We start from the raw sequence: 22,964 nt of genomic DNA, 5'->3' as shown, positions 1-22,964 counted from the left end.
AAATGGTCAAGTTTAAAATTTTCAGTGTAATGAGAAAAAAGGACAGCATAGTTGCTACCCTGGATTTTAAGATAGCAAACTTGAAGCTCTTCAGGGAGCTACTTAGCAGTGTCCCCTGGGAATCTGCTTTTGAGGGTTTAGGGATCCATAAGTGCTGGTCAGTTTTTAAGAACCACCTTTTAAAAACACAGGAGCAGGCAATCCCATTGCATCAAAAGTCAAGCAAGCTGAGCAGAAGACCAGGGTAGCTGAACAGGGAACTCCTCATGGAACTTAGAAAAAAGAAATGGTATGACCTCTGGAAGCGAAGTCAGTCTTCTCAGGAAGATTACAGAGCTGTGGTTCATGTATGCAGGGAGAATAAATCAAAGGCCAAACTGAACTAGAGGTGAAACCGGACAGAGTTGTGTCAGAGAAGAAGAAAGGCTATGCTACTCATAGAATGCTTAGGGTTGGAAAGGACCTTAAGATCATCTAGTTCCACACCCCCACCCCCCCCACCCCCATGGGCAGGGATGCCTCACACTAGACCATGTTGCCCAAGGCTCTGTCCAGAACATATTGAACAATACTTGTTGAAGATGGCCACCTGACAAATGGGAATGAAGAAAAAATAGAGGCATTCAATGCCTTTTTTTGCATCAGGCTTTTATAATACTGATAGACCTTGGGCTGCCTGGTTCCTCTGAGTCAGAGGACCACAACTGCAGGAGTAGTGACTTTCCATTTGTGGACACTGAAATTGTAAGAGACCATTTGTATCAGCTGAATGTTCACAAGTCCATGAGGCCTGATGGAATTCATCCCAGAGCACTTTAGGAGGTAGTGGATGTTACAGCAGAACCCCTCTCAATCATCTACCAAAGCTCTTGGGAGTCTGGGAAGGTCCCCCCAACTGGAAACTAGCCAAGGTTATTCCAGTTTACAAGGCAGCTACATCTGGCTGGTGACTAGTCACCAGCAGCGTTCCCCAGGTCTCAATCCTAGGGCCAGTTCTGGTCATATTTATCAGTGATCTGGAGGCAGGAGTTGAATGCACCATTAGCAAGTTTGCTGATGATACCAAATTGGGAGGTGCTGTTAACAAGAGGCCTTGCAGAGAGATCTAGATATACTGGAGCATTAGGCAATCATTAATGGCATGAAATTTAACAAATCCAAATACCCATTTCTGCATCTGGGACAGAGTAACACCGGACACAAGTATAAACTGGGAGAGGACTGGCTGAAGAGCAGCCCTGAAGAGAGGGATCTGGGGGTGCTGGTTGACAGCAGGCTCAATATGAGCAAGCAGTATGCCCTGGCAGCCAAGAGGGCAAACTGCATCCTGGGGTGCATCAAACACAGTATAACCAACTGGTGAAAAGAGGTGACTAGCTCACTCTATTTAGCATTGGTGCAGCCTCACCTCGAGTACTGTGTGCAGTTCTGGGCCCCACAATTTAAGGATGTTAAGGTCCTTGAATACATCCAGGGTGACAAAGGTGGTAAAAGGGCTGGAAGGCATGTCCTATGAGGAGTGGCTAAGGACTCTGGGATTGTCTAGTTTGGAGAGAAGGAGGCTGAGGGGCAACCTCATTGCTAGCTTCCTAAGGAGAGGAAGTAGAGAGGGAGGTGCTGAGTTCTTTTCCCTGGTATCCAGTGACAGGATGTGTGGGAATGTTTCAAAGGTGCGTCAGGGGAGATTAAGACTGCACATAAGGAAGTATTTCTTTCTTGAGGGGTTGGTCAAACACTGGAACAGGCTTCCTAGAGAGTGGTCAATACCCCAAGCCTGTTGGTGTTGAAGAGGCATTTGGACAATGCCCTTAATAACATGCTTTAACTTTTGGTCAGCCTTGAAGTGGTCAGGAAGTTGGACTAGATGACCATTGTAGGGGGTCACTTCTAACAGAAATATTCTATTCTATTCACATCTTATTTAAACATTCACAATACTTTCTCTGATCATCTCTGAGCCTCTTCAGAGACCACTCACCTTTTAAAGCTGATTCACTGAAGTCCCACCACTGATCACAGTCTTTGTTATGATCCACATAGTTAAAATCCAACTATTAAGGTTACCAGGAACTTAGGATTCACATATTGTAAAGAATTTTAAAGAAGTATTAGCTTTCCACTTGCACAACAACTTCAAATGGGTCACTCAAAACAGTATCTCCACATTCCTTTAAATCCCTTGCAGGTAAAGGTACCCAGATGCTGAAAGTAAGTCTTTTACCCATCCTACAGGTTCTTTTGTCAGAAGTATTGTTCCCTATACTTGAAAGCTGGAAAAAACCCTATGAGTGAACAAATGAAGACTGATGGCTAATACTTGGTTCATAACACACTGGAGAGAAACATCAGGAACATTCAATTGCTATGCCTTTTTAAATCTATAGCAAAATGACCCTTGTGACTTGAGGAACATTATTCAAGCGGATACCAAACTGCTGTTCAGCAAACCTGGATACAGCATTCCAGACATTTTACTGAAAAAGTCTTTTGAAAGAGAGGATTTAATAAAGGCATATTTTCTACATGTGGATTATTAGACTTCACATCTGAGTAATTATTCTGTAAATAAGTTCTTGAAGGCAGAAGCTGGAGGAGAAAACTACAATACCCATACTGCACTCATACTGATATGTGTTGGAAAAAGTTGAGAACTTGGTGATGACAGATCCTGAGGAACTTCACACACTACTGCCAAATATAAGTTACAATATGTAAATGAAAAAGTCTATTTTTTTGTTTGCTTTATTTAATACAATCCTATTTACCACCTTCATATAAATTGTTTTCATGAAAATGGAATCAGATAAATTCACCCTGGAATGCTGGTTAAACCTATCTCAGAATTTATAATAATTATCTTGAGAATTTGTGCCTACAGCATATTCAAAAAGGGAAACCAAATAGTCCATTCAAAAGGCTGGTAAAAGACTGCACAGAGTATTATGTATAGTCTGTGTGATTTAAGTACATACAAGAAAAACAATTTCTCTATAAGGATTGAGATAATAGCAAAGAGATTGTAGTACAAGGTGATTTTTTTAATGAATAACTATCATCAAATCAAAATAATTTTATTCTGTAAATCTGTCTTGTGGATTAAGGAGAACTGAGTGCCATGCCTGGATTTAGCATGGCTTTCTATATAGCTCCCTCATAACAAACTCAGGAAGTATGATCTAGACAAAAATACTGCAAAAATTGCAGTACACCCTACTGCAAAACTGTGTTGAGAGTATCAGTTGTTCTTGGTAAAAACTGATGAACAGAATATAAGTGAACAAGTGCAGCTTTCCAGAGTACTCAAGAATATTAGTGCAAAATATTGTCATTAATAATTTTGCATGTAACAGAATTAGTATTTTATTAGTCTAAAGATGAATTTAGTCATTAGTCTAAAAATGAGATTTAGGTGTCAAGTGAGAGGCCCACAACTGCTTTTAAAAACAGAATCAAAATTTAGTTTTCTTGACTAATTGGAATAACCTTTTGAAACAACAGAAATTCAATAAGAAGCAGCACAAACTTTTTATTCATCTGAGAAAAAGCAATTATAACATGGGAGGAAGATAGATAAGCTCTACAGAAAGACAGCAATATGTTTATAACAGCTTGCAACACTAAGTTATCACCAAAGAGCAGCTATATTTGCATATGACAAGGTCATCTACAGTACTTTTCTAACTACTCATCCTTCTAAGTCTTCAAATAGAGTTGTAACTATGACTTAAGGCAGTACAGAATTGGGATAAATGCAGACCATTTAGAATTCAGATAAAACCAAAGAGAATTAAAAGCTCAGAAATAATTCCTGTAGTAAAGATGATAGAAAGAACCCATGCTGTTCAGTCTGTAGAAGATTAGATCAGTACAAGACACAATAACATTCATTGATATGTAAATGACTGCTAGAAATAAAATAATAATAAACAATAAGGACAAATTGGTTTTCCTTGCCCACTGGAGAGAAGTGTCATACCTAACTGCAACAAAAATGATTAGAGCTAAGCATTAGGAGAAAAGCTTTCTACCAGTAAGAATTTGAACAGGTTGCATGGCAAGAGTAAGGAAACTCCATTACCGACATTTTAACAAACAAAACAAAACAAAACAAAACAAAGATGAAAGTTACTGGGAGTGACACTGATACAGCACATCCACAAGGGTAAGAAGATTGGAAGCCCCTAAGCCCTTTCCTGCTGTGTTTACTAAAATCACAGTACCTTCCCTCTGGAAATCTTCCCAAGTTTTGTACTAGATATAACAGAATTATTACTTGTTTTGATTAACAGACTATATTGACATTCATTTTCAAAGAGCATAACTTAATATTCAGACTTAAAGGGATAGCATATGAGACAAAGAACAACATACATTTGGGAGGCTTTTTTAAACAGATTGTATTCACTTTCCATATATTCTTTCAATAATTTTCAGAGAAAAGTCACACCACTTTCTCCAGAGCTTCAAATGCCTCATGAAAAGCCTCAGCTTTGGCTGTTCTAGCTTAGAACTGCTGAATTCAGAAGAATCCTTGCATGGAAAAAAATAAGACTTGAAGAAAGAAACAAGAATGAATATATGTTTTGGCCCTGTCAGAAAATATCTTTGAATAAATTTCTTCCACATTTGTTTTGAAGGAGAGAAGGCGAGATGATAATTTTTTTTAACAAGTACCTTTGAGAGCACTGAAGTTTGTACTACACATTTGAGAAGATTCCTAATTCTTGCCACCCACTATACATTCAAAGACCAAGTGTAGGGGAATCTCTCTGGAGAAGTCCTATAAATACCTAAGAAAATAAAAGCAATCTTTCCAAATTATTCAGAAAATAATCAAGTACCCGTTAAGAATTTCTGGAGGGAATACAACTTATTTCTGGAAAAGAGTGCAAAATTATATAGTTTCATAAGGGTTGTTGACATTCCTTACAGTTGTTTTCCCAAGAATTTATGAAACTGTATGGAAACCGGACTGTAAATACATGAACTCCTCTTTGGAAAGGAATGGACTAAAAACATTGTGGAAGGCTTTCCTTTAATACAAATCTTTAGAAGTCGGTTTAATTTAAAAAACCAACCAACCAAAAAACCCAAACAATAAAGCAAGCAAACAAACTAACCAACAAAAAAAAAAAAAAAAAAAAAAGATTCCAGAATAGTGGGAAAGTAGAACAAATGGATAAAGGATTATGATGAGTAATCAATCTTGGGTAATGGATACATGGAATATTTTGCAAGCTCAACAGAAGTAAAATACTTCATATTAATTTTTTGTAGATGAATTCATAGAAATTAATTTTCTATGAAAACAGATGTGGTAACAGATGATAGCATGAAAACAGAGACACTATTCTGTTTGCATAGCTAAAAATATAAAATTTACATTAAAAAGAAAGTATAAAGACCAGCCTAGAACTTGTTGATAAAACTTCAGCTGCAATGATACCTTTACTGGAGCAGAAGTGAGGCAAAAATTTATGTAACAAAGAAATTTTACACCATCGAATAAGTAAATAACCACCCAAAAGAACAAATGCAACTTCTGCCATCTCTCAAATATTTGCCCGAGTTGCAAACAAAAATTCTTCATTCAGATTCTGTCACAATCAGACAGCCTTAAAGTAATTCAAGGCTGGACTATCCCTTTCTCCAAGTCTCCAGAAGTCCTTGCTACTTTCATGTCAGAAGTACAGAAACGCAGTCTGTACCCATACTTTGATAACTGCCCCACATCTCTATATTATATAAGAAAACTTATATATAACATCCTTCCTGTGATCTTTCTCTGGACTGATGATGTCTAGTGCCATTCTTTTTGTCTTCCCAAACAAATACTTTGCTTATTTTCTTTAGCAAAATTTGCAATTTGTCAACCAAGCCTTCAAGGACTAATGAGAGTAGCAACAAAAAAGCTCAGCATAGATATTTGCAGCTTGCTCATCACTGGAAAATTTATCAGCATAACCAATTGCTTTCACTCCAAATCATAGGCCAAAAACTCAAGGATCATGTATTCTATGTAACACTGTAATTATCCACACCTCTTCAATACATTTCTAAAATGCAAAATTAGAGGAAGTAAATGTATGGCAAGATTCTTGAAGCATCAAGAACAGGTTCTCTCAGTCGGGGCTCATTAATTTCTTTAAGATGGCAAAATGGTAGCACCATTAGTAACAGTATTTCATTTGAGTGCTTTATCAATGAAAAAAGTAAAATTAACAGAGGTAAATAAATCAAAAAGCTTCTCTTGCACTTTTTCAGCCCCTCTAATGCTGAAACTTTACAATCTGAATTGTACAATCAGATTTTTTTCAGAAAAATCTGAAAAGGTATACCTTCAAAATGGGTTCCAAAACAAGCAATTGAAACAGCAGCAACTTTGACAAAAAAAAATTCAAGTATTCTTCTGTCTGAGTGGCAATCACATACCTGAGTGGAAGCAACTTAGCTGTTAAACTGATAACATGTATTTTGTGTACTGAGTTAAAAGAAAAACAGTCTTTGCCATTTAGAGAAGTCTTACAAGTCCTTTAGCACAAGATCTCCTAAAATATTGATGCTGCTGGCATACTATACAAGTACTTCTCACTTGCATTTGAGCCACATTTCTTCTATCACTAACACAGTATATGCCTACAGAAGATAAACCACAGATATCATTTAGCAGTCGCAGGATCATAGGATAATTCAGTTAAGAAGGGACCTCAGGAGCCGATCCTCATTCTCAAAGCAGGGTGAGCAAGGACATATTATACAGGGCTTTACCCAGCCTGGTCTTGAAAACCTCCAAGGATAGAAAATGCACAGATTCTCTGGGCTTTTCCAATGCTCAACTGTCCTGATAATGAAATAGTTGTTCCTTATACCTAGTCAGAACCTCTCATTTCAAATTAAGTCCACTGTCTCTCATCCTTCCTCCATAACACTATGAAAAGCCTGACTCAAGACTTCCTGTTAATCTCCTCATACCTATGAGGAGACTGTTCTAAGGTCCTGTCCTGCCCCACTTCCAAGACTTCTTTTATCCAGACTGCACAAGCCCAATACCCTCGCTAAATAAGACTAGAGTCTTACCCATCTCCTGTTCTCCCTCCCCACCTAACCTAACCATCCAAAAAGACTTAATTTTGCTTCAGGGATAAAGAGAAGAAAGTAATGTTTCATCTTTTTACTACTGCCATGTAAATACATAAGTACTGAAAACCTAGATTAGCAGGAATATGGCCAAATCCCTACCTTGCTAAATCTTGTGTATCTCGGTTGTTACTTCTTTGGGATAATATTAAAAACATCAGTATGCATTCCAGATTTTAGCTTAAAGAATTATTTTCTCAGTTGACTGACAGTTCACCCTATTCCTTCTCCATAGCTCATGCTTTCAGGGTTCATTTATGCTAGATATATTGTGTTCATTGAAGTACTTTCCATGTTCTTAAAATCTGATGATTGCAATCAAGACAATTAAATACTTGTAATGCTGCCTTTAAACCATTTTTATGTAGAGCAACTGAAACCACTGTTATAAAGAATTTAATCCTCATATTGGAAAATATGTAAAATTGTTCTGTCCTTTATGAAATTGAGCTTTGTTTTGAAGTACGATTAGTCAATTTTTAGACCTTCGGAAATTTCTCCTGGATCAGGGCTCAAAACAATTTCGTATCCAAAACATAATGACATACTCTTTAGTACTACTGGAATACAGAAGTCAGGAAAACTAACTAAAAACCTCTTTAAACTCACTATTCTTGAAAATTGGGGAAGAAAAAAAAAATACATTGAGATATATGACCACTAGACTACCTTTAAGGGCTCCATCACTTCCAGCTGGAGAGCAGACTGACTGTGGTGACCTCAAGGAAAAAGATGCAGCATTCCTTATTGAAGGATCGCCATCCTAAAGTGACAATGATAAAAAAAATAACATTATGAACATGAACACTTGATAAAATAAAGACTGAAATTAGTACATATACTGATAAAATGGATTGGATGAAAAAGCATACAAATATTAAAAATATTGATTCATACAAAAATCTTTGTAATTCAGACTGCTATTAGACTACTATATAGGCAACATTACAGAGCACAATCAGCCTTAAGAATCTAGGCCCAGAACACGTACACAAAAATTAATCTATGTATATGTCTTCCAGCTAAATAAGTGCTTTTGGTTGACATTAAGATTCCATTTAGAAGGATTTTGTTACATACACTCATAGTAAAGAGCTGAAAAGCAGAAAGGTAATAGGAGCCTTCCAATATCTGAAGGGAGCCTACAAGGATGTCGGAGAGGGACTCTTCATCAGGGACTGTAGCAACAGGACAAGGGATAATGGGTTTAAACTTAAATAGGGGAGGTTTAGGTTAGATATAAGGAAGAAGTTTGGTATTGTGAGGGTGGTGAGGCACTGGAAGAGGTTGCCCAGAGAAGCTGTGGCTGCCCCATCCCTTGCAGCGTTCAAGGCCAGGCTGGACAGGGCCTTGAGCAACCTGGTCTAGTGGAAGATGTCCCTGTCCATGGCAGGGGGGTTGGAACTAGATGATCTTAAGGTCTTTTCCAACCAACCCTAACCATTCTATAATTCTACACAATACCAACTGAAAGGAGTATAAAAAATTGATTTTTTGTTTTTTTTTTAAATGAACTCGCCATTTTTTCATTTAATCTACCCTTAAAAGTTTATTAGAAAGCCATCTTACTTTTACAGTTAAGCAAACTAACACTGTATTTATACCCTCCAGCATACACACATCAGGACCAAACAAAATCTATAGTACTCCCACTTCAGCAGCTGACATAAATGGATGGCAAGTACACACTCCCTCTAACAATCAGCCAATTACTACATGCATAGCAGTAGACTAGGCACCGTGCATGTTACACCTTGCGAAGGTACAGTTCACACAGATTAGGGAAAAGGAAAAGAGACTGATATTTATGGACTAAAGGTGCTTACAATGCAAAGAGTATAAATCTTTAAGAAACCAGATTTCATCAGTTTTACCATCTATGAGCACTTATGTCCTGGGTTCATAATTAAACCATTACAACTCACAAAACAAGTCTATTCATTTTATTTTCCCCTCCCACAGCAGCATGAATCCCAAACTCATGCTGTGCTATTAATTACACTTATTTTTGCAACACTGCTTGCAAAAAGACTTGTTGCCTCACATGAGGAAAGCCTCATGTGTAAAGAAATCTAATATTCAGATTCAATGCAATAAAAAGAACTATACATTAAACTTACATGTGCTTTATTGCAAGTCAAAATGAATGTACAAGTTACTTGTTTATTTAATACATTGAAATCATGGAGCTGATATTTTTCAAACCTGACTTACCTTTGAATTGAAATAAATCCCCAAAAAAAACAAAAAACAAAAAAAAAAACCAACAAAAAAAATATTTGGTGGTGGTGGAGCTTAGAAACTTTTTAACATATATGCTTTATTAGGACAGGAGAGGTTTTCTACCTATAACTGTCAAGGCAAAAGTACCTTTTCTTAACTAAGCAGACTAGGTAGATGACCTTTCAGGTACACGTGCCATTCCTACCATAGCTGACGTTTTCAGAAGTGCTCATTTACTGTTTCCTAGTTCAGAATTTCATTAAATGGTGAACTGAAAGCATGAATTTTTGTTCTATGAATGTTCTCAAGTTTATCAAAAAATTGTGCTTAAATTGAGTATATGTGCAGCGAGCATTCAAGGATATACTTCCTGATTCTGTAAAATAATATAATGCAAATATAAAATATCCTGTAGCTATTCATAATTTTTAAAGCAACTAAATCCTAGAACTAAGAAAAAGACTAAACAATAGTTAAAGCTTTTAAGATTTACGATTTAATAATCCTCATTCATAACTATCTGTGCCGAATGTCACGCTGCTTCTGAAGAGGCTGCGAGATTACGATTAAGCATATTATACATACACAGATGCAAAACTTTAATTAATCACAGTATCACACAGTATCACAGTATGTTAGAGATTGGAAGGGACCTCGAATCCAAATTCTTCAAACTCTTTTCTGCATAATAACTACTAAAATCAGCTTTTAAAGCTATAATTACCTTTTACCTTTAGTATTTTTCTAGTTAAACCAAACAGTGATAGTATGTTTTATGTTTTCATAGTCTGTCAGTTTTGAATGAGTTTCATTTCTAAGTTCTCACAAACTAGGATGTGGTTGCATTGCTTGGATCACAAAATTAGGGTTGAATATATTTAACTACTTCCTCTTTGAACACTGTGAAATAAATTATCCTAATATTAAAGTTTTCCAAATATCTTATCTTAACAAAATGAAGACTCTCTTGAAAATGTACCTTTAACATAGTTTGGGGTTTATACATACACTTAATGCTAAGAACAGCTTATTTTGAAGACTCTGCATTGCTGAAGGAAAGACTAAGAAAAACATCTGATGATTGTGTTTTATGATAAATATCTTCATTACAGAGCTCTCTTCTTAGTTAATACTTTAATCAGCATAATTCTTGCATTAAAAAAAATACTAAAAAAAAAAACTCTCTTAGAGTTCTAGTGTATTAATCCTGGAGCCTGGCATTAATAGTACACTTATTGAATACAACACCTTTTTGTTTCCACAAGTTAAGTGGAAAACAAGAGTTGCCCGTTTTTTTAAGCTAAATAAAATGCACACACCCAAAGACACCAAAGGTGGCTTCTGCTTGCCACCAGGTTTTGATGAAGTTTTGTAACTACTGTTATGCCTACTGTTGTAGGCATCGCTATGACCACACTGTTCAAAGAGCTAAAGTCAAAAAATGAAAATGAAACTTAATCCCAACATGCTTCATCCACAGGATGAGATGCTCATTAAGAAGAAAAGAGCTCCAAAACACTGTGGGAGAAAGGTTTTTTTTGTTTTTTTTTCCTTTATATTTAAGATTTCAACAAGAATTTCTCCCACATGAACTAAAACCAATGGGGGAAAATGTCTTATAAAAAATACAGGCCATAAAAGCATATAACAGACCAGTAAGAAAAAGCGTCAAAAGGAATTTTTGCCTTTGACAACACTACTATATTACCCAATAGGTTATTCCAATACATCAAGTCTAATTTGACAGTTGTGGGAATCTTCAGAAAGACAAGTTAACTATACACCTATATAGAATCTAGTATTGTTTGCATCAAGATATTGCTACAGTAATTGCAGAGACACTCTACCCTTTCTTTAAAATAAACTCACATACGAGTACAAATTTTTACTTTTCATAATTTCACCAGAATCAATGCTACAAACAGTTCCAAGGAAAGAGCGATGTAGAAAAAATTAACACACATTAAAGTTGCACAGTTGAGTGCACACATCTGAAACATTTTCAGTGGTTTTATTCATCAACAACACAGTAAAATATCTGACTTCTAAGGCAACTAAACACATACTTGCTTTATCATCATAAACTGATCGAGGTAACATACGTCACTACTTAGCCTGTGCACCATCTGTAGGTAGTCTTCATTTGAGCCATGTCTAGAATTATCAGCATGATGATTAGCTGAATTTCCAGACAATTGACTTGAAACGTTATTTTCATGAAGATTTCTCATCCCAGCTGTGACAATGGGACCTGATACTGAAGCTGAAATACAAAAAATAAGTGAATAAAGTATACTGATATATTCACACAGTCATTAACTCTAAAAAATTTCACAGAAAACACAATAATAGTGGATATTAATAAGCTGGATGCAAGAGATTTGGAATCTGAATAAGGATGCAACTTTCTTGATTGAATACTTTTGCCACAAATACCTTGAATAAAATTAGATATCTAAGAATTGAATTTTCAAGAGGATTTAAAACCTAAACTGCATGTACAATTAGCCAAGTTTCCCTCCACATCTACACCAATCATATCCTTATAGGTTATAGAAAACTTTATTTTCCTCTATATAAATTGCATTGACTAGTTTAGTACTTCAGTAACTTGCAAGGTATTCATGAGACACACAACATTACATACAGAACAGCTATATAAATTCTAAGCACATTGCTAAACTTCAAGAACAGATAATTTGAAAGAATCCAATGAGGATTCTACTTAAAAGAAAAAAAAGACTGTTTTTAGAAAAGGGAAGAACAAATAAATCCATTATTTCTGAAGGTCATCTTTGTCAGTTAGTGCATACCTTGAGCTTAATTCTAGCCAATTTAGTCTAGTCTACACTACAAAGGTTTGGTAAGGCTAAAAAAGCTCACAGTAAAACTTACGTTGCACTGGCAAAGATTAGGTTTTCACTAGCACAGATAAACAATTGCCATAACAAATAAAAGGGGTTTTGTTCTGATTTTTCTGTTCTCATTTATACATGATAGCTATAAAAAAATCAGTGTACGTAGGGGAGAAGGGGAGGAGCAGTTTAACATGAACATGTGTTTTACTATTTCTTCTTCTCCTCCCTCTCCTTCCCCCCTTTTTTTTTAATAAAGTATATACTAGCACTCTGTACAGTCAGGAAAGCAAAACTTAAACATACCGAAAAAAGTCCCTATCTACTCAAAGATTTGCATAAAGCACATAACTCCTTCAAAGAAATTAGAGAGTTGTAAAACATGCACGTAAAAGTAAAGCTGACATGAGATAGAAGAATAAAACAAAGATCACAGGCTTACTTTGCTGCATCTGAGGATGTGGTGTATAACTTGGAGGATGTGAATACGGCATGTATCCTGCAGGACTTTGAGGAGCATATGGACTAGGCACTGGACTGTTCTGTGGTGCCAAAAATCTATTACCAGAGCTTGTCTGTGGTGACACAAACCGGCTAAAAATAAATTTTTAAAAAGTTGGAAAAGAAAATTTAGACAAATTTATATTTCTTTTGGAAAATTATACATTTGGAACATTATAAATTTTGTAAGAGACAAAATTCCAATGCAGTCAAGAAACCCCTTCAAAAGTAGTATTTTAAACTAACAATAACTCCCCAACTTCAATTATTACTTAAGAGCTTGGGTACTCCATTAGTAAAAGTGAAGAACAGAATAAAAAGCATTCATAAAACCTCTACCAGGGAAAGGAAACAGTAACAGAAATATTTATTAAAATAAGACAATAAGATCTGCAGATTTACTAAAACAAGATATGTTTCCAAAAATTAGTCCTAAAAGTTTCAATGAAAGTGACAGCTAAGGTTTAATTATCACATAACTAGCTCACTAGGATTAACAAGGAGCTGTCTACTCTAAATATGATTTTTCCAGTAAGATTTCAAAGAACTGCATCTGACAGAACTATGCTGGTAAGATGCTGGAATGTGATAGGCAGTTAGGTAGGATCTGACCCAAAGTCCAGTGAATACAACTTATTCTAGTAACCTATATCACTATATAATCTTTCAAAATAAAAATAAACCAAATAAATAGTTCAGAAAATACACTTTCACTATCCTCAGTTCTAGATAGCAACTCTATGAAGGTAAGCTTCTATAGAAAGAAATAGCAAAGTATACAACATAAAGATTTTGCAAGGATTTTGAGAAGACTTAGCACATTGTAATATTCACAATTCAAAAAAAAAAACCTTCTTCAGTATCACTTTTATATCTAAAAGTAATGTACTGGTTTTCTTGTGCAGATACAGAGCATTTAATTTCCAAAACAATTTTGATATCAAATAACTGGAGATTAAATCTGTTAAAGCCCAGTAACTGGGCTGAAACTACATGCAGAACTCTTTCTTCTATTCTGAAGTGCTTTATTATATTAACAAAGTCCTGGATTATAGGCACATGGTACTTGCTGACAAAGTCTTAAAAAAAAAAACAAAACAACAAAACCCAACCCAAAAAAAAAAAAACCAACAACAACTGGGACTAACCTCCTCTGAGCAGCCTTTCATATAACTATTATAGCAGTACTCCATGTTTTTAAAAGCTTTCTTTCCTTCCCTCCCGTCACATTAGTACTGTTACACATGTCAGAACACACAGCCTCTTCTATCCTCCTGCCACCAGTTTCAGTCTCTGTCCCAGGTAGAGAACAGCTGGAAGGGTGGCAGGAGGCAGGGAAAGCCCTTAAGCAGGAAAGAAAGTTAATTTTGCCAAAATGATTGGAGGGAGAGAGAATAGGGAATCATGACTAGTCAGAATACTAAGATTAACTTGCTAACAAAAAGATGTTTCTTTGCTAGCTGAAGAAACTCACCCTGCTGTCAGATAAATGTAAAATATGTCTTCAAAATGAACATTTTCCATTCACATACTTGCAACAATAATTGACTGTCACTGTAGGAAGAATTTGCAGATTGCTGCCAATCCCACCCCATTTAAAAAGAAAGTTACCTGGAAGGGCTATGTGAGATAGTGGTTTGTTGATAACTGGAAGATGCAGGACTACCTCGCACAGAATTCTGAGAAATATTAAACTGCGACATCATCATCCCTATTAAGAAGAAGCCATCATTACTTTACATGCATTTCCTTTTAATCAAGGAAATCTCTAATTTCAGAAATTATTACATACAAAGAGATTATAAACCTTACAGCCATTAACATCTACGTACAACTGCTAGGAAGCATTAAAAAAAAAGAAAAAAATTAAATTATCTATATGAGCTTTCAAAATAAAAATAAACCAAATAAATAGTTCAGAAAATACAACACATGCTTTCACTATCCTCAGTTCTAGATAGCAACTCTATGAAGGTAAGCTTCTACAGAAAGAAATAGCAAAGTATACAACATAAAGATTTTGCAAGGATTTTGAGAAGACTTAGCACATTGTAATATTCACAATTCAAAAAAAAAAACCTTCTTCAGTATCACTTTTATATCTAAAAGTAATGTACTGGTTTTCTTGTGCAGATACAGAGCATTTAATTTCCAAAACAATTTTGATATCAAATAACTGGAGATTAAATCTGTTAAAGCCCAGTAACTGGGCTGAAACTACATGCAGAACTCTTTCTTCTATTCTGAAGTGCTTTATTATATTAACAAAGTCCTGGATTATAGGCACATGGTACTTACTGACAAAGTTTGAACCCGTTACCCCTTGTCCTATCACTACAGTCCCTAGTGAAGAGTCCCTCTCCAGCATCCTTGTAGGCCCCCTTCAGATAGTGGAAGGCTGCTATGAGGTCTCCATGCAGCCTTCTCCAGGGTGAACAGCCCCAAAATGGGGTACACTAGCCAGATTTTAACTGAAAAAACCAAAACAAAAAGCCCAAACACCCCACAGTCATCCCCCCCAAACAAATCAAAAAAGAAGAGAAAAAAAAAAAACACAAAACCACAGAAACCCAACCTCCCAATAAAAAAAATCCCACAACATATCCCCCCAGAAACACAACAGTTTCTCCAAAGTTTCCAGACAGATAACAATTCTGCCTAGTAAAGATGTAATAAGGAAGGAGTAAAAGTTTGCCCCAAACATTTAGGCTGAAAAGAGGTTAAAACCAGCCTGTGGACATTAACATTAAAATAGTTTCTTGTACATTTTTTGTTACATTGTTGTCGTATCATCAAACAGCAGATTTATGTCTCCAATGCTTTTCCATACGGTAAAATACTTAAGAATTTCTTTCAAATGCAGCTTTAATTTTGATTGTTGGCAATGTTCAGTTTTATCAAAAGTAATAAAATTTCTAGAATGAGTTCCCTTAACACATACCCCTAATCTTGATTATAATTTTTTTTTCTTGGAAAAAAGTGTACTTTAAATTCATTTTAGTATTCCTACTAAATAAGAAAGAACTCACTATGTAAAACCACAGCTCACAATCACAGAAAAAGTATTGTATAATTAAACTTTATCACAGCATCATGCATGCTTAAGCTAGGACTGCTCACTAACAGGTGATTTTTCAGTTAAATATACAGTCATATTGAAAGCATGTCTACAAAATTTACCCCATTTACAGGCATATGTGCACTTGAATTCTTATATAAGTGAAGTAATTGACATTTATTGAAAGATGCATAAGATTTTAATCCTCAAAAAAGTCACAAGTTGTGGTAAATAATTTAAAGTGAACTTTAAGTCCTTTCTGCACCCTAAGCAACGTTATGAATACTAAACTACTGCAATACATTATTTTAGCTGATCTTCCAACACATATCTGCTGAAAGACAAAGCCAAAGAGAAAAAATTATTAAAAATTCACTCACACTATAAACGCAGCTGAAAGATGGCACCCAGAACTTTCTCTGTCATCTGATAAAAGTCTAAAATAAACGTACTGCCCTTGTGCTAAGTTAGGCCTCTTGCCACATATGTTCAGACAACCTAGTAATAGAAAACAGTCTGAAAAATCTTACTAAAAATCTGATCTCTATGAAGACTGTTTCAATAATGGGACTATTAGCAAAAGACAGGGAATAAGAGTCTGAACACTGCTGTTACATCACCTGAAATGAAATACGCCAGCAAATTTTTGGGGGTGCAGGTGGTGGTGGGGTGCACAGAGGACACAAAGCAAAAGTGCCCACATAATAAATCTTGCACTATTTGTTCATCATAACTAAAAACTATTCTTGCTCCAGATTTAGTGTTCAGCAACAAATCAATATGACCTTGGGAAAAAAAAAAGCACGTCAGCACAGAATTCTGCCAGTGTTTTACCTTATATTCACAAGTATTCAAAACATAATATTTAGCTTTCTGAAAATGCCTTTATTTCCTGGCAAATTGTACAGAACCCAGAATTTTATTCTGCATTTAATGTGGTCTTTCTCTTCTTTGGTTAAAAAAAAAGGCTGGGAGAAATTAATTTGAGTTCAGTTTGTCCATACTAATGCCAGAACTGACAATCAAGGAAGGGATCATGATGCAGAGGGCCACCCCAGGCTGAGTAAATAAACAGGGGGTCCCTGCTGCTTTTGTTCCTTCTCAATTCTGGGCATTACAAATACTGGATCACAGTACCCATCGCTGAATTCACCACATGCTGGACTCAACAGAAGGCAGAAGGACAATATTCAGAAGGCAGAAAATAAGGAAATCGGAAAAGATTAATTTGCAATACTAGAAAACAGCCAAAATGTCATTCTTCTAACTGGCAAAATGCATTACATAATATCTCTACCAACCCCCCAATTGTTCTACAAATCATGACTCTACTACAGAGATTACAATATCTGTTCAGAAAGCAGAAGAAAACCCAACCTTTGCTTCCAGAACACATCAGTATATCCTCCACTGGCCTTGGAGATCTGAATAGTATGCATTAACATCTAATAAGGCTACCACAATTTGCCAGAATGTAGCTTAAATATCCCCCTATTTCAAGGTAACAGTGTGGCCTTTTTCCATAGAAAATTAAGTGACACTTTGCCTAGGTTTTCCAAACATTAATTTCAGGGCCACCTTCCTCTCAAAATACTTGGTCTACAGCTACGTTTTTCCCCTCTTCCCCCTTTCTTTCAATTTCTCTGATTTCAATCTTACATTGCAAGGCTCACACTGGTACAAGTATTCAGAATTATGTAAAATAAAATTAAATATTCAAGGAAGTCTGATCTCTTCTGGCTCTCTGAAATAACTTTGTTAACTTTAAAAAACATCAACTGCTACTTTAAGTTTCATGTTGAATTGTTTTTAATACTGTACTAGTACCTTCCTTCAAGCATAGGCCAAAGCATATTTACTAAAGATAGAGATGCTTTTATTTCATTAAAGATTATTCTTAACCTATTGAATCAATCGGCAAAAGCGTTTCTTCCTCTGAAGTACTGAATTAGCCTCTGCTAGAAAAAATAATTCCAAAAACAATGTCTTCCTTTTGCACTGGCAAAAAATTATTTTACTCTACAAAACTGGTGGACAACTCTGATTCAAGCATATGTTCTTTAAGGAACCGCTTTGCAAAAACTGTCAGGACAGTCACATTTCCCACGGCTGGGGGGTGGATATCATACTCTGCCACAGCTACCACCAAACTCAGAATCTGGAGACTGTTTTCAGAGCTTAAATTTCAGGATATACGTATCAATGGGCTACTAGATATTTAGCACTGCCTTACACATTTTCATTCCAGGAAATTTCTGCATTCTTTCAAGGAACATTACGTGTCCAGTCATTAGCAAGTTCTTTTCAAAAATTGTATGGCTTTTTACTCACTAGCCTAGGTGAATTAATTTAATATCTCATTTTATTATCTCTCCCCTACAAAAAAACCCTTAAACTGTCTATCCCCTGTGGACTCCATTAACACTTTTATCTATATCTCTACAATGCTAGCAAAGCTTTATCATCACACCAGAAAACTGGAAATTCTCCTACTCATTTCATAGTTTAAAGAAAAGATTTCAGGTGCAAATAAAGAAGTATAAAGATCTAAAAGTAGAATCTGTCTGATTAATCTGTTGATTGGTCTCTCCCCTTCTCCATCTTTGCTATCCAGCAGTATATCTCATGAAAACACAGAAAAGAATTAACTGTTGAAAAAGTAAAATCAGAAGGGCCTCTCAAACTGCTGAAAAGAGGAATGGCAGGGAGGAGCTGTTAAGTATGACTGATTCATCCTTATTCCTTACCCCAGAACCATTAAGAACAATGATACACTATAATTGTATAAATTTTCGGTAAGATCAAGGCATATTTCCCCCAACTTTGATTATTTACTAAGACAAATATATGAACCTAGCCATAAAGAAATTAAAATAAAATTACAATAAAATCCAATCAATCACCCCAGAAATTAAACTTTTCAGTGAAATTAAGCATTTTTTTTTTTTTTACAAAAATACCCAGTAGAGTTTATTTCCATGCTTATTCTAATACAATCACTCTTAGAAGATGTCAAGATACATAGCTTTATATCACTATCAAACACAAGGTAAGGCATAAATATCACAGTTGTGCTCCATAAAAAATTGTGGTTAGTATCGGCCCCCTAAACTTACAGAACAACATAAAACACAATCAATAAACAAACAAAAAACCTTACCACTTTGTACTCCGTATCTGTTTTGCATGCTTTTCTCCCTGAAAACATGAGGATTCCTTGCCAGGATAGCCTGTAGCAAGACTGGTATATCTCCCTCTGGATCATCACTGCCAAGGTTATCCTTCAGTTCTCTGGAATTGTGAAAGTAAGCAATTAAAGAGGCAAATGAAATTTCAAATTATAAAAAAAAAAAATCAAGTATAAAAAGCCCAAACAAAACAACAAACAAACCAACTAGCTTAACCAAAACAAATGATGACAATTTACTGTTAAAATATATAATTAAAAAAAAGGCACAAAACTAAACCAAACCAAATCCAAAAAGTAAACAAGCAAAGTCACCTCACCCACCCCTAAAACAAAAACAAATAAAAACCCAAACAAACAAAACCAGAAACCAAGTCTGCAAAGCACTGTTCCTCACCCTCTATTTTTTTTCCCCTTTCTTACTGAAGGAATGGAAGAGGTATTTCTACTAGAGTTCAAATTTATTTTCTATTAATAAGCAGTCTATGATTCTATACATGGCTGTCAGTTTCAGACTATTATAAAAAGTTTCTTATGCCCACTTTTGTATTGTGATCTTCTCCATAAAAAATGTATAATATTCAGGCTGCAGCCCAACACTTTGAGAATCTTTTAATTTAAAAAGGAAAATCAGCATATCTTTGACATCACAGGATTCTCTTTGAACCATCAAAAATGTAACGGATTTTCTATAAATACATCTGTACTTTCACTTATTGTTTGCTTTGAGGACTTTTAAGAGCTACTTCCATTTGATCAAAAAAATTGATTGGAACATGCAGGAAAAAGGGCTGTCAACATAAGACAATTCAAAGGACACCAGGGAAAAATGATAAAACAAAACATATACTAACAAAAAGAGAATACGTTAGCATACTTACTGGTTCAATATGTAATCCAAACTCACATAGGTCTTACATGGATGTCTCATAAAAGTATATTTTTGTGTAATACGGGGTATATAATTTGTCTATGTGCATTATTGACCAAAGTAGAACAGAAATGACTATTGCACAATCAATAACACAAAGGCTGCACTCCTAACTAGCAAGAATGGAACAAGCAGCAGATCTACATAAGGGCTCTTGGACATTTTACTAGCATTCTGATTGAAACAATTGACTCTTACACAGTGATAATCTGCTAAACTAGCCTCTTATATAGTCAAAGTTCAAAATACATACATGTGATCTGTTGACACCTGATTGAGACTGTGGATGAGCTGTGAAACCAGATTTTCATCCCTGCAAGCCAGAAGGCAGTTCACCTCTTCAGCTATCCGTCCATTGAAAAGCAGGCTTTTTGTTGTTGTAGCAGGTAAAGGTGATGGAAGAGGCAGCTGGTTCAAAACTGTTATCAGAAAATAAAAAAGAGTTCAGAATCATTTCATGAAACATGAGCATACAAAGATGGAAACCTTCTTATTCCCTCATGTGATTAAGAAAGAAAATCTAACAACCACATTTGAAATATAGGAAAGATTTCTGGATTATTTTTTGGGGGGATTTTTTTTTTAATATTGAACATGCACAAAGTGATGCAGTCAAGTCCATAAGTTATATTACTATATTATTGTAAATATTTAACTGTGCTAACACAAGTATAGTAAATAAAACCATACTTTTAAACATACCAGAATATTAAAGTATTTAATGTTATGGTAGTTTTCTCTTGGAGCTGAATGAATGGATAAAGGGAAGGAAGGAAATGCAAAATCCTTGTAGCTGCATGCAGTACTGTAAGTGCACTGATCATATACATTAAGTTTTCTACTCTGACCTTCATATTTAATCAGTGTTCTCACTTCCTATGGTGAGGATAGATAAAAATAAAAAAAAACCCAAACCACACACCACACAAAACACCACCAAAGCAAACAACCAACAAACAAAACCACCATAAAAGAAAAAAACAAACCCACAAAAAATCCCCACCAAAAATACCAGCACAAAAACTAAACAAGTCCACAATCAATTTAAGCTACTAATTAAATTATTGGCTTATTCTTCTCCTGTTATATTCATTTTTATGTAAGTAATCTCAAGAAAAGGCTAGTATAGTTGGTTGGAATGATCATTAAAATGTCAATCCAGTCAATATATTCACAAATCTTGGTAAAAAGATTTGTTTAATGAAAACAGTTATCACAGTAATAGAATATAAATGAGCATACTATACTTTTAGAGGGCATTCTTAGGTCTACAAGCATAACAAGGAAGTATACCAAACAAGCCTTGACGAGATGATTTGTAAGTGTTACAGAGATGAGTAAGCCAGAAGAGGCCAAAAAGTCTGCTATATAGCAAAGTAATTTTCATAGGGCCACAAAAATAAGCTAACTGACTTGAAGTTTCCAGACTGATTACGTTAGAAATAGCTTCAAAGAAAACCAACTGTGAAACAGACTCTTTTTGGCTCTTTTATATTTTTAAATTCTTTTTTAAAAAAGAAAGGGGGGACACACATAATTCCAGTATTTTTTCCCCTATGCAATGTATATCATTATTGCATTTAGAAATAAATTGCAATTCAAATAAAAGTTTATAATAAATTAAAATAGCTAGCTTTTATTACTTGCTTTAGATTACCTTGAATGTGCCTTGAAACTTGGAAAAATTAGCAAGATCAGCAAAACACATTTATTAAAGCCATATAAATTCAGCTAGTTAACTGAGCCTACTCTACTGCCTCTAGTCATCATGTCCTCCATGTTTTTAGGGCAATGGAACTTGTCCATTCCAGCACCTTCTTTTCACATCAAGAGAAGGTGAAGCAGTGACAAGCCTTTATCTTTCACCTGACTTTCTAAGCATCAGAAAAATACCACAAATAATGAAGCAAATATACCTAACACAAGGGCTAATCCCACCAAAAGTATTTCATTCAGTGTTTCAAGAAACTTGCACCAGGATTCTGACAAGTGACTTTTACCAGTGAAGTATCTTGACTTCTTTAAAACCTCACCTGCAAATACTTAGTGATGGAAAACTTCCTGTAGCCCAGAAACTTATGATTTGCATCCTGATGGCCCATTATTAGACACACATAATGATACATATATACACATATTAGATACATAAGCAGCATCTTCAAATTTGATACTTCACAATATCAAGCTGACAAAGAAGTAGGGGTTTTTTTCCCTTGAATACATCTGCTTTTTTACTGTAGGCAACTGAATTCAATTGCTGGGTATACACTTTCAGTGTCTTTCGGAAAGTCTCCAATTTTCAACAGTATAATAATAATTAAAACAAGATCTCAGAAGAAGCACTTGAGTCACTGAGTCCAATTATCCTCACAGACAAGTGAGCTAAAAACTCTTGCTTACACTTGATAAACAATATGCATCTCTGTCCCAACTGCACCTGTTAACTACAGCAACTTTTTCATACTTTCCCAAAACTAGGTTTAAAGTATATTCAGGTTTATTTAATATTTTTTAAACCTACATTTCATGTTTAAATTAGCATATTTCTAAAATTCAAGCAATGACAAAATTAACACTTTTAATACAAAATCTGATTTTTAACAGATTAACTTTTAAGAACTTTTCAAAACACTAAAACCAGTTCTATTTTCAAATGCAGGCATTTACTGAAGAGGTATAAGGGAACATAGCAAAGATAAAAAAAGAAGAGTACTTACGGTCTGTAAGACTAGCAATCCCTGCAAGAGTAGTGATGGGAACATGAGGCATATCCCCATTCATCCTGAAGTTCTGGGATGGTAGCGCCTACACAGATATTTTAGTTCAGGTGCCAGCTATCATTACTTCCCATCTCCCAAGCACTAAAAAAACAAACAAACAAAAAAACAACAACAAACCACAAACAACAAACAAAAAACCCCCAACACAACAACAAAACACCACACAAACAAAAAACCACAGACACAAAACAAACAAAACCAAATTAAAATTCTCATTTTACTTAAAAGAATTTTTAATTCAATAACATAAATGAAACACAGACCATAACCTCAGCCACATACTAAGTAAATT

The 22,964-nt window shown here is 35.2% G+C and overlaps 1 protein-coding gene across 2 annotated transcripts in view; it reads right to left on the bottom strand.

Moving 5' to 3' along the window:
* LOC130605159 (nipped-B-like protein) overlaps positions 1-22,756 on the bottom strand; it is a 48,154-nt gene extending 25,398 nt beyond the window's left edge. For both annotated transcript variants that reach the window (XM_057420424.1, XM_057420425.1), the window contains exons 1-7: positions 22,610-22,756; positions 20,146-20,311; positions 18,935-19,065; positions 14,328-14,427; positions 12,658-12,809; positions 11,463-11,623; positions 7,807-7,900 (exon numbers count right to left, since the gene is read on the bottom strand). In XM_057420424.1, coding sequence (XP_057276407.1) covers positions 7,807-7,900; positions 11,463-11,623; positions 12,658-12,809; positions 14,328-14,427; positions 18,935-19,065; positions 20,146-20,311; positions 22,610-22,673 — 868 coding nt within the window. In that variant the 5' untranslated portion in view covers positions 22,674-22,756. The remainder of the gene's footprint in view (positions 1-7,806; positions 7,901-11,462; positions 11,624-12,657; positions 12,810-14,327; positions 14,428-18,934; positions 19,066-20,145; positions 20,312-22,609) is intronic.
* Positions 22,757-22,964: the final 208 nt, after the last annotated feature.

Source organism: Pezoporus wallicus, unplaced genomic scaffold (genome assembly GCF_028554395.1).
Source record: "Pezoporus wallicus isolate ANWC-B61680 ecotype Strahan unplaced genomic scaffold, APGP_CSIRO_Pwel_v1 contig_11361, whole genome shotgun sequence".
Classification (NCBI taxonomy): domain Eukaryota; kingdom Metazoa; phylum Chordata; class Aves; order Psittaciformes; family Psittacidae; genus Pezoporus; species Pezoporus wallicus.
This window is presented reverse-complemented; position numbering and strand designations above follow the sequence as displayed.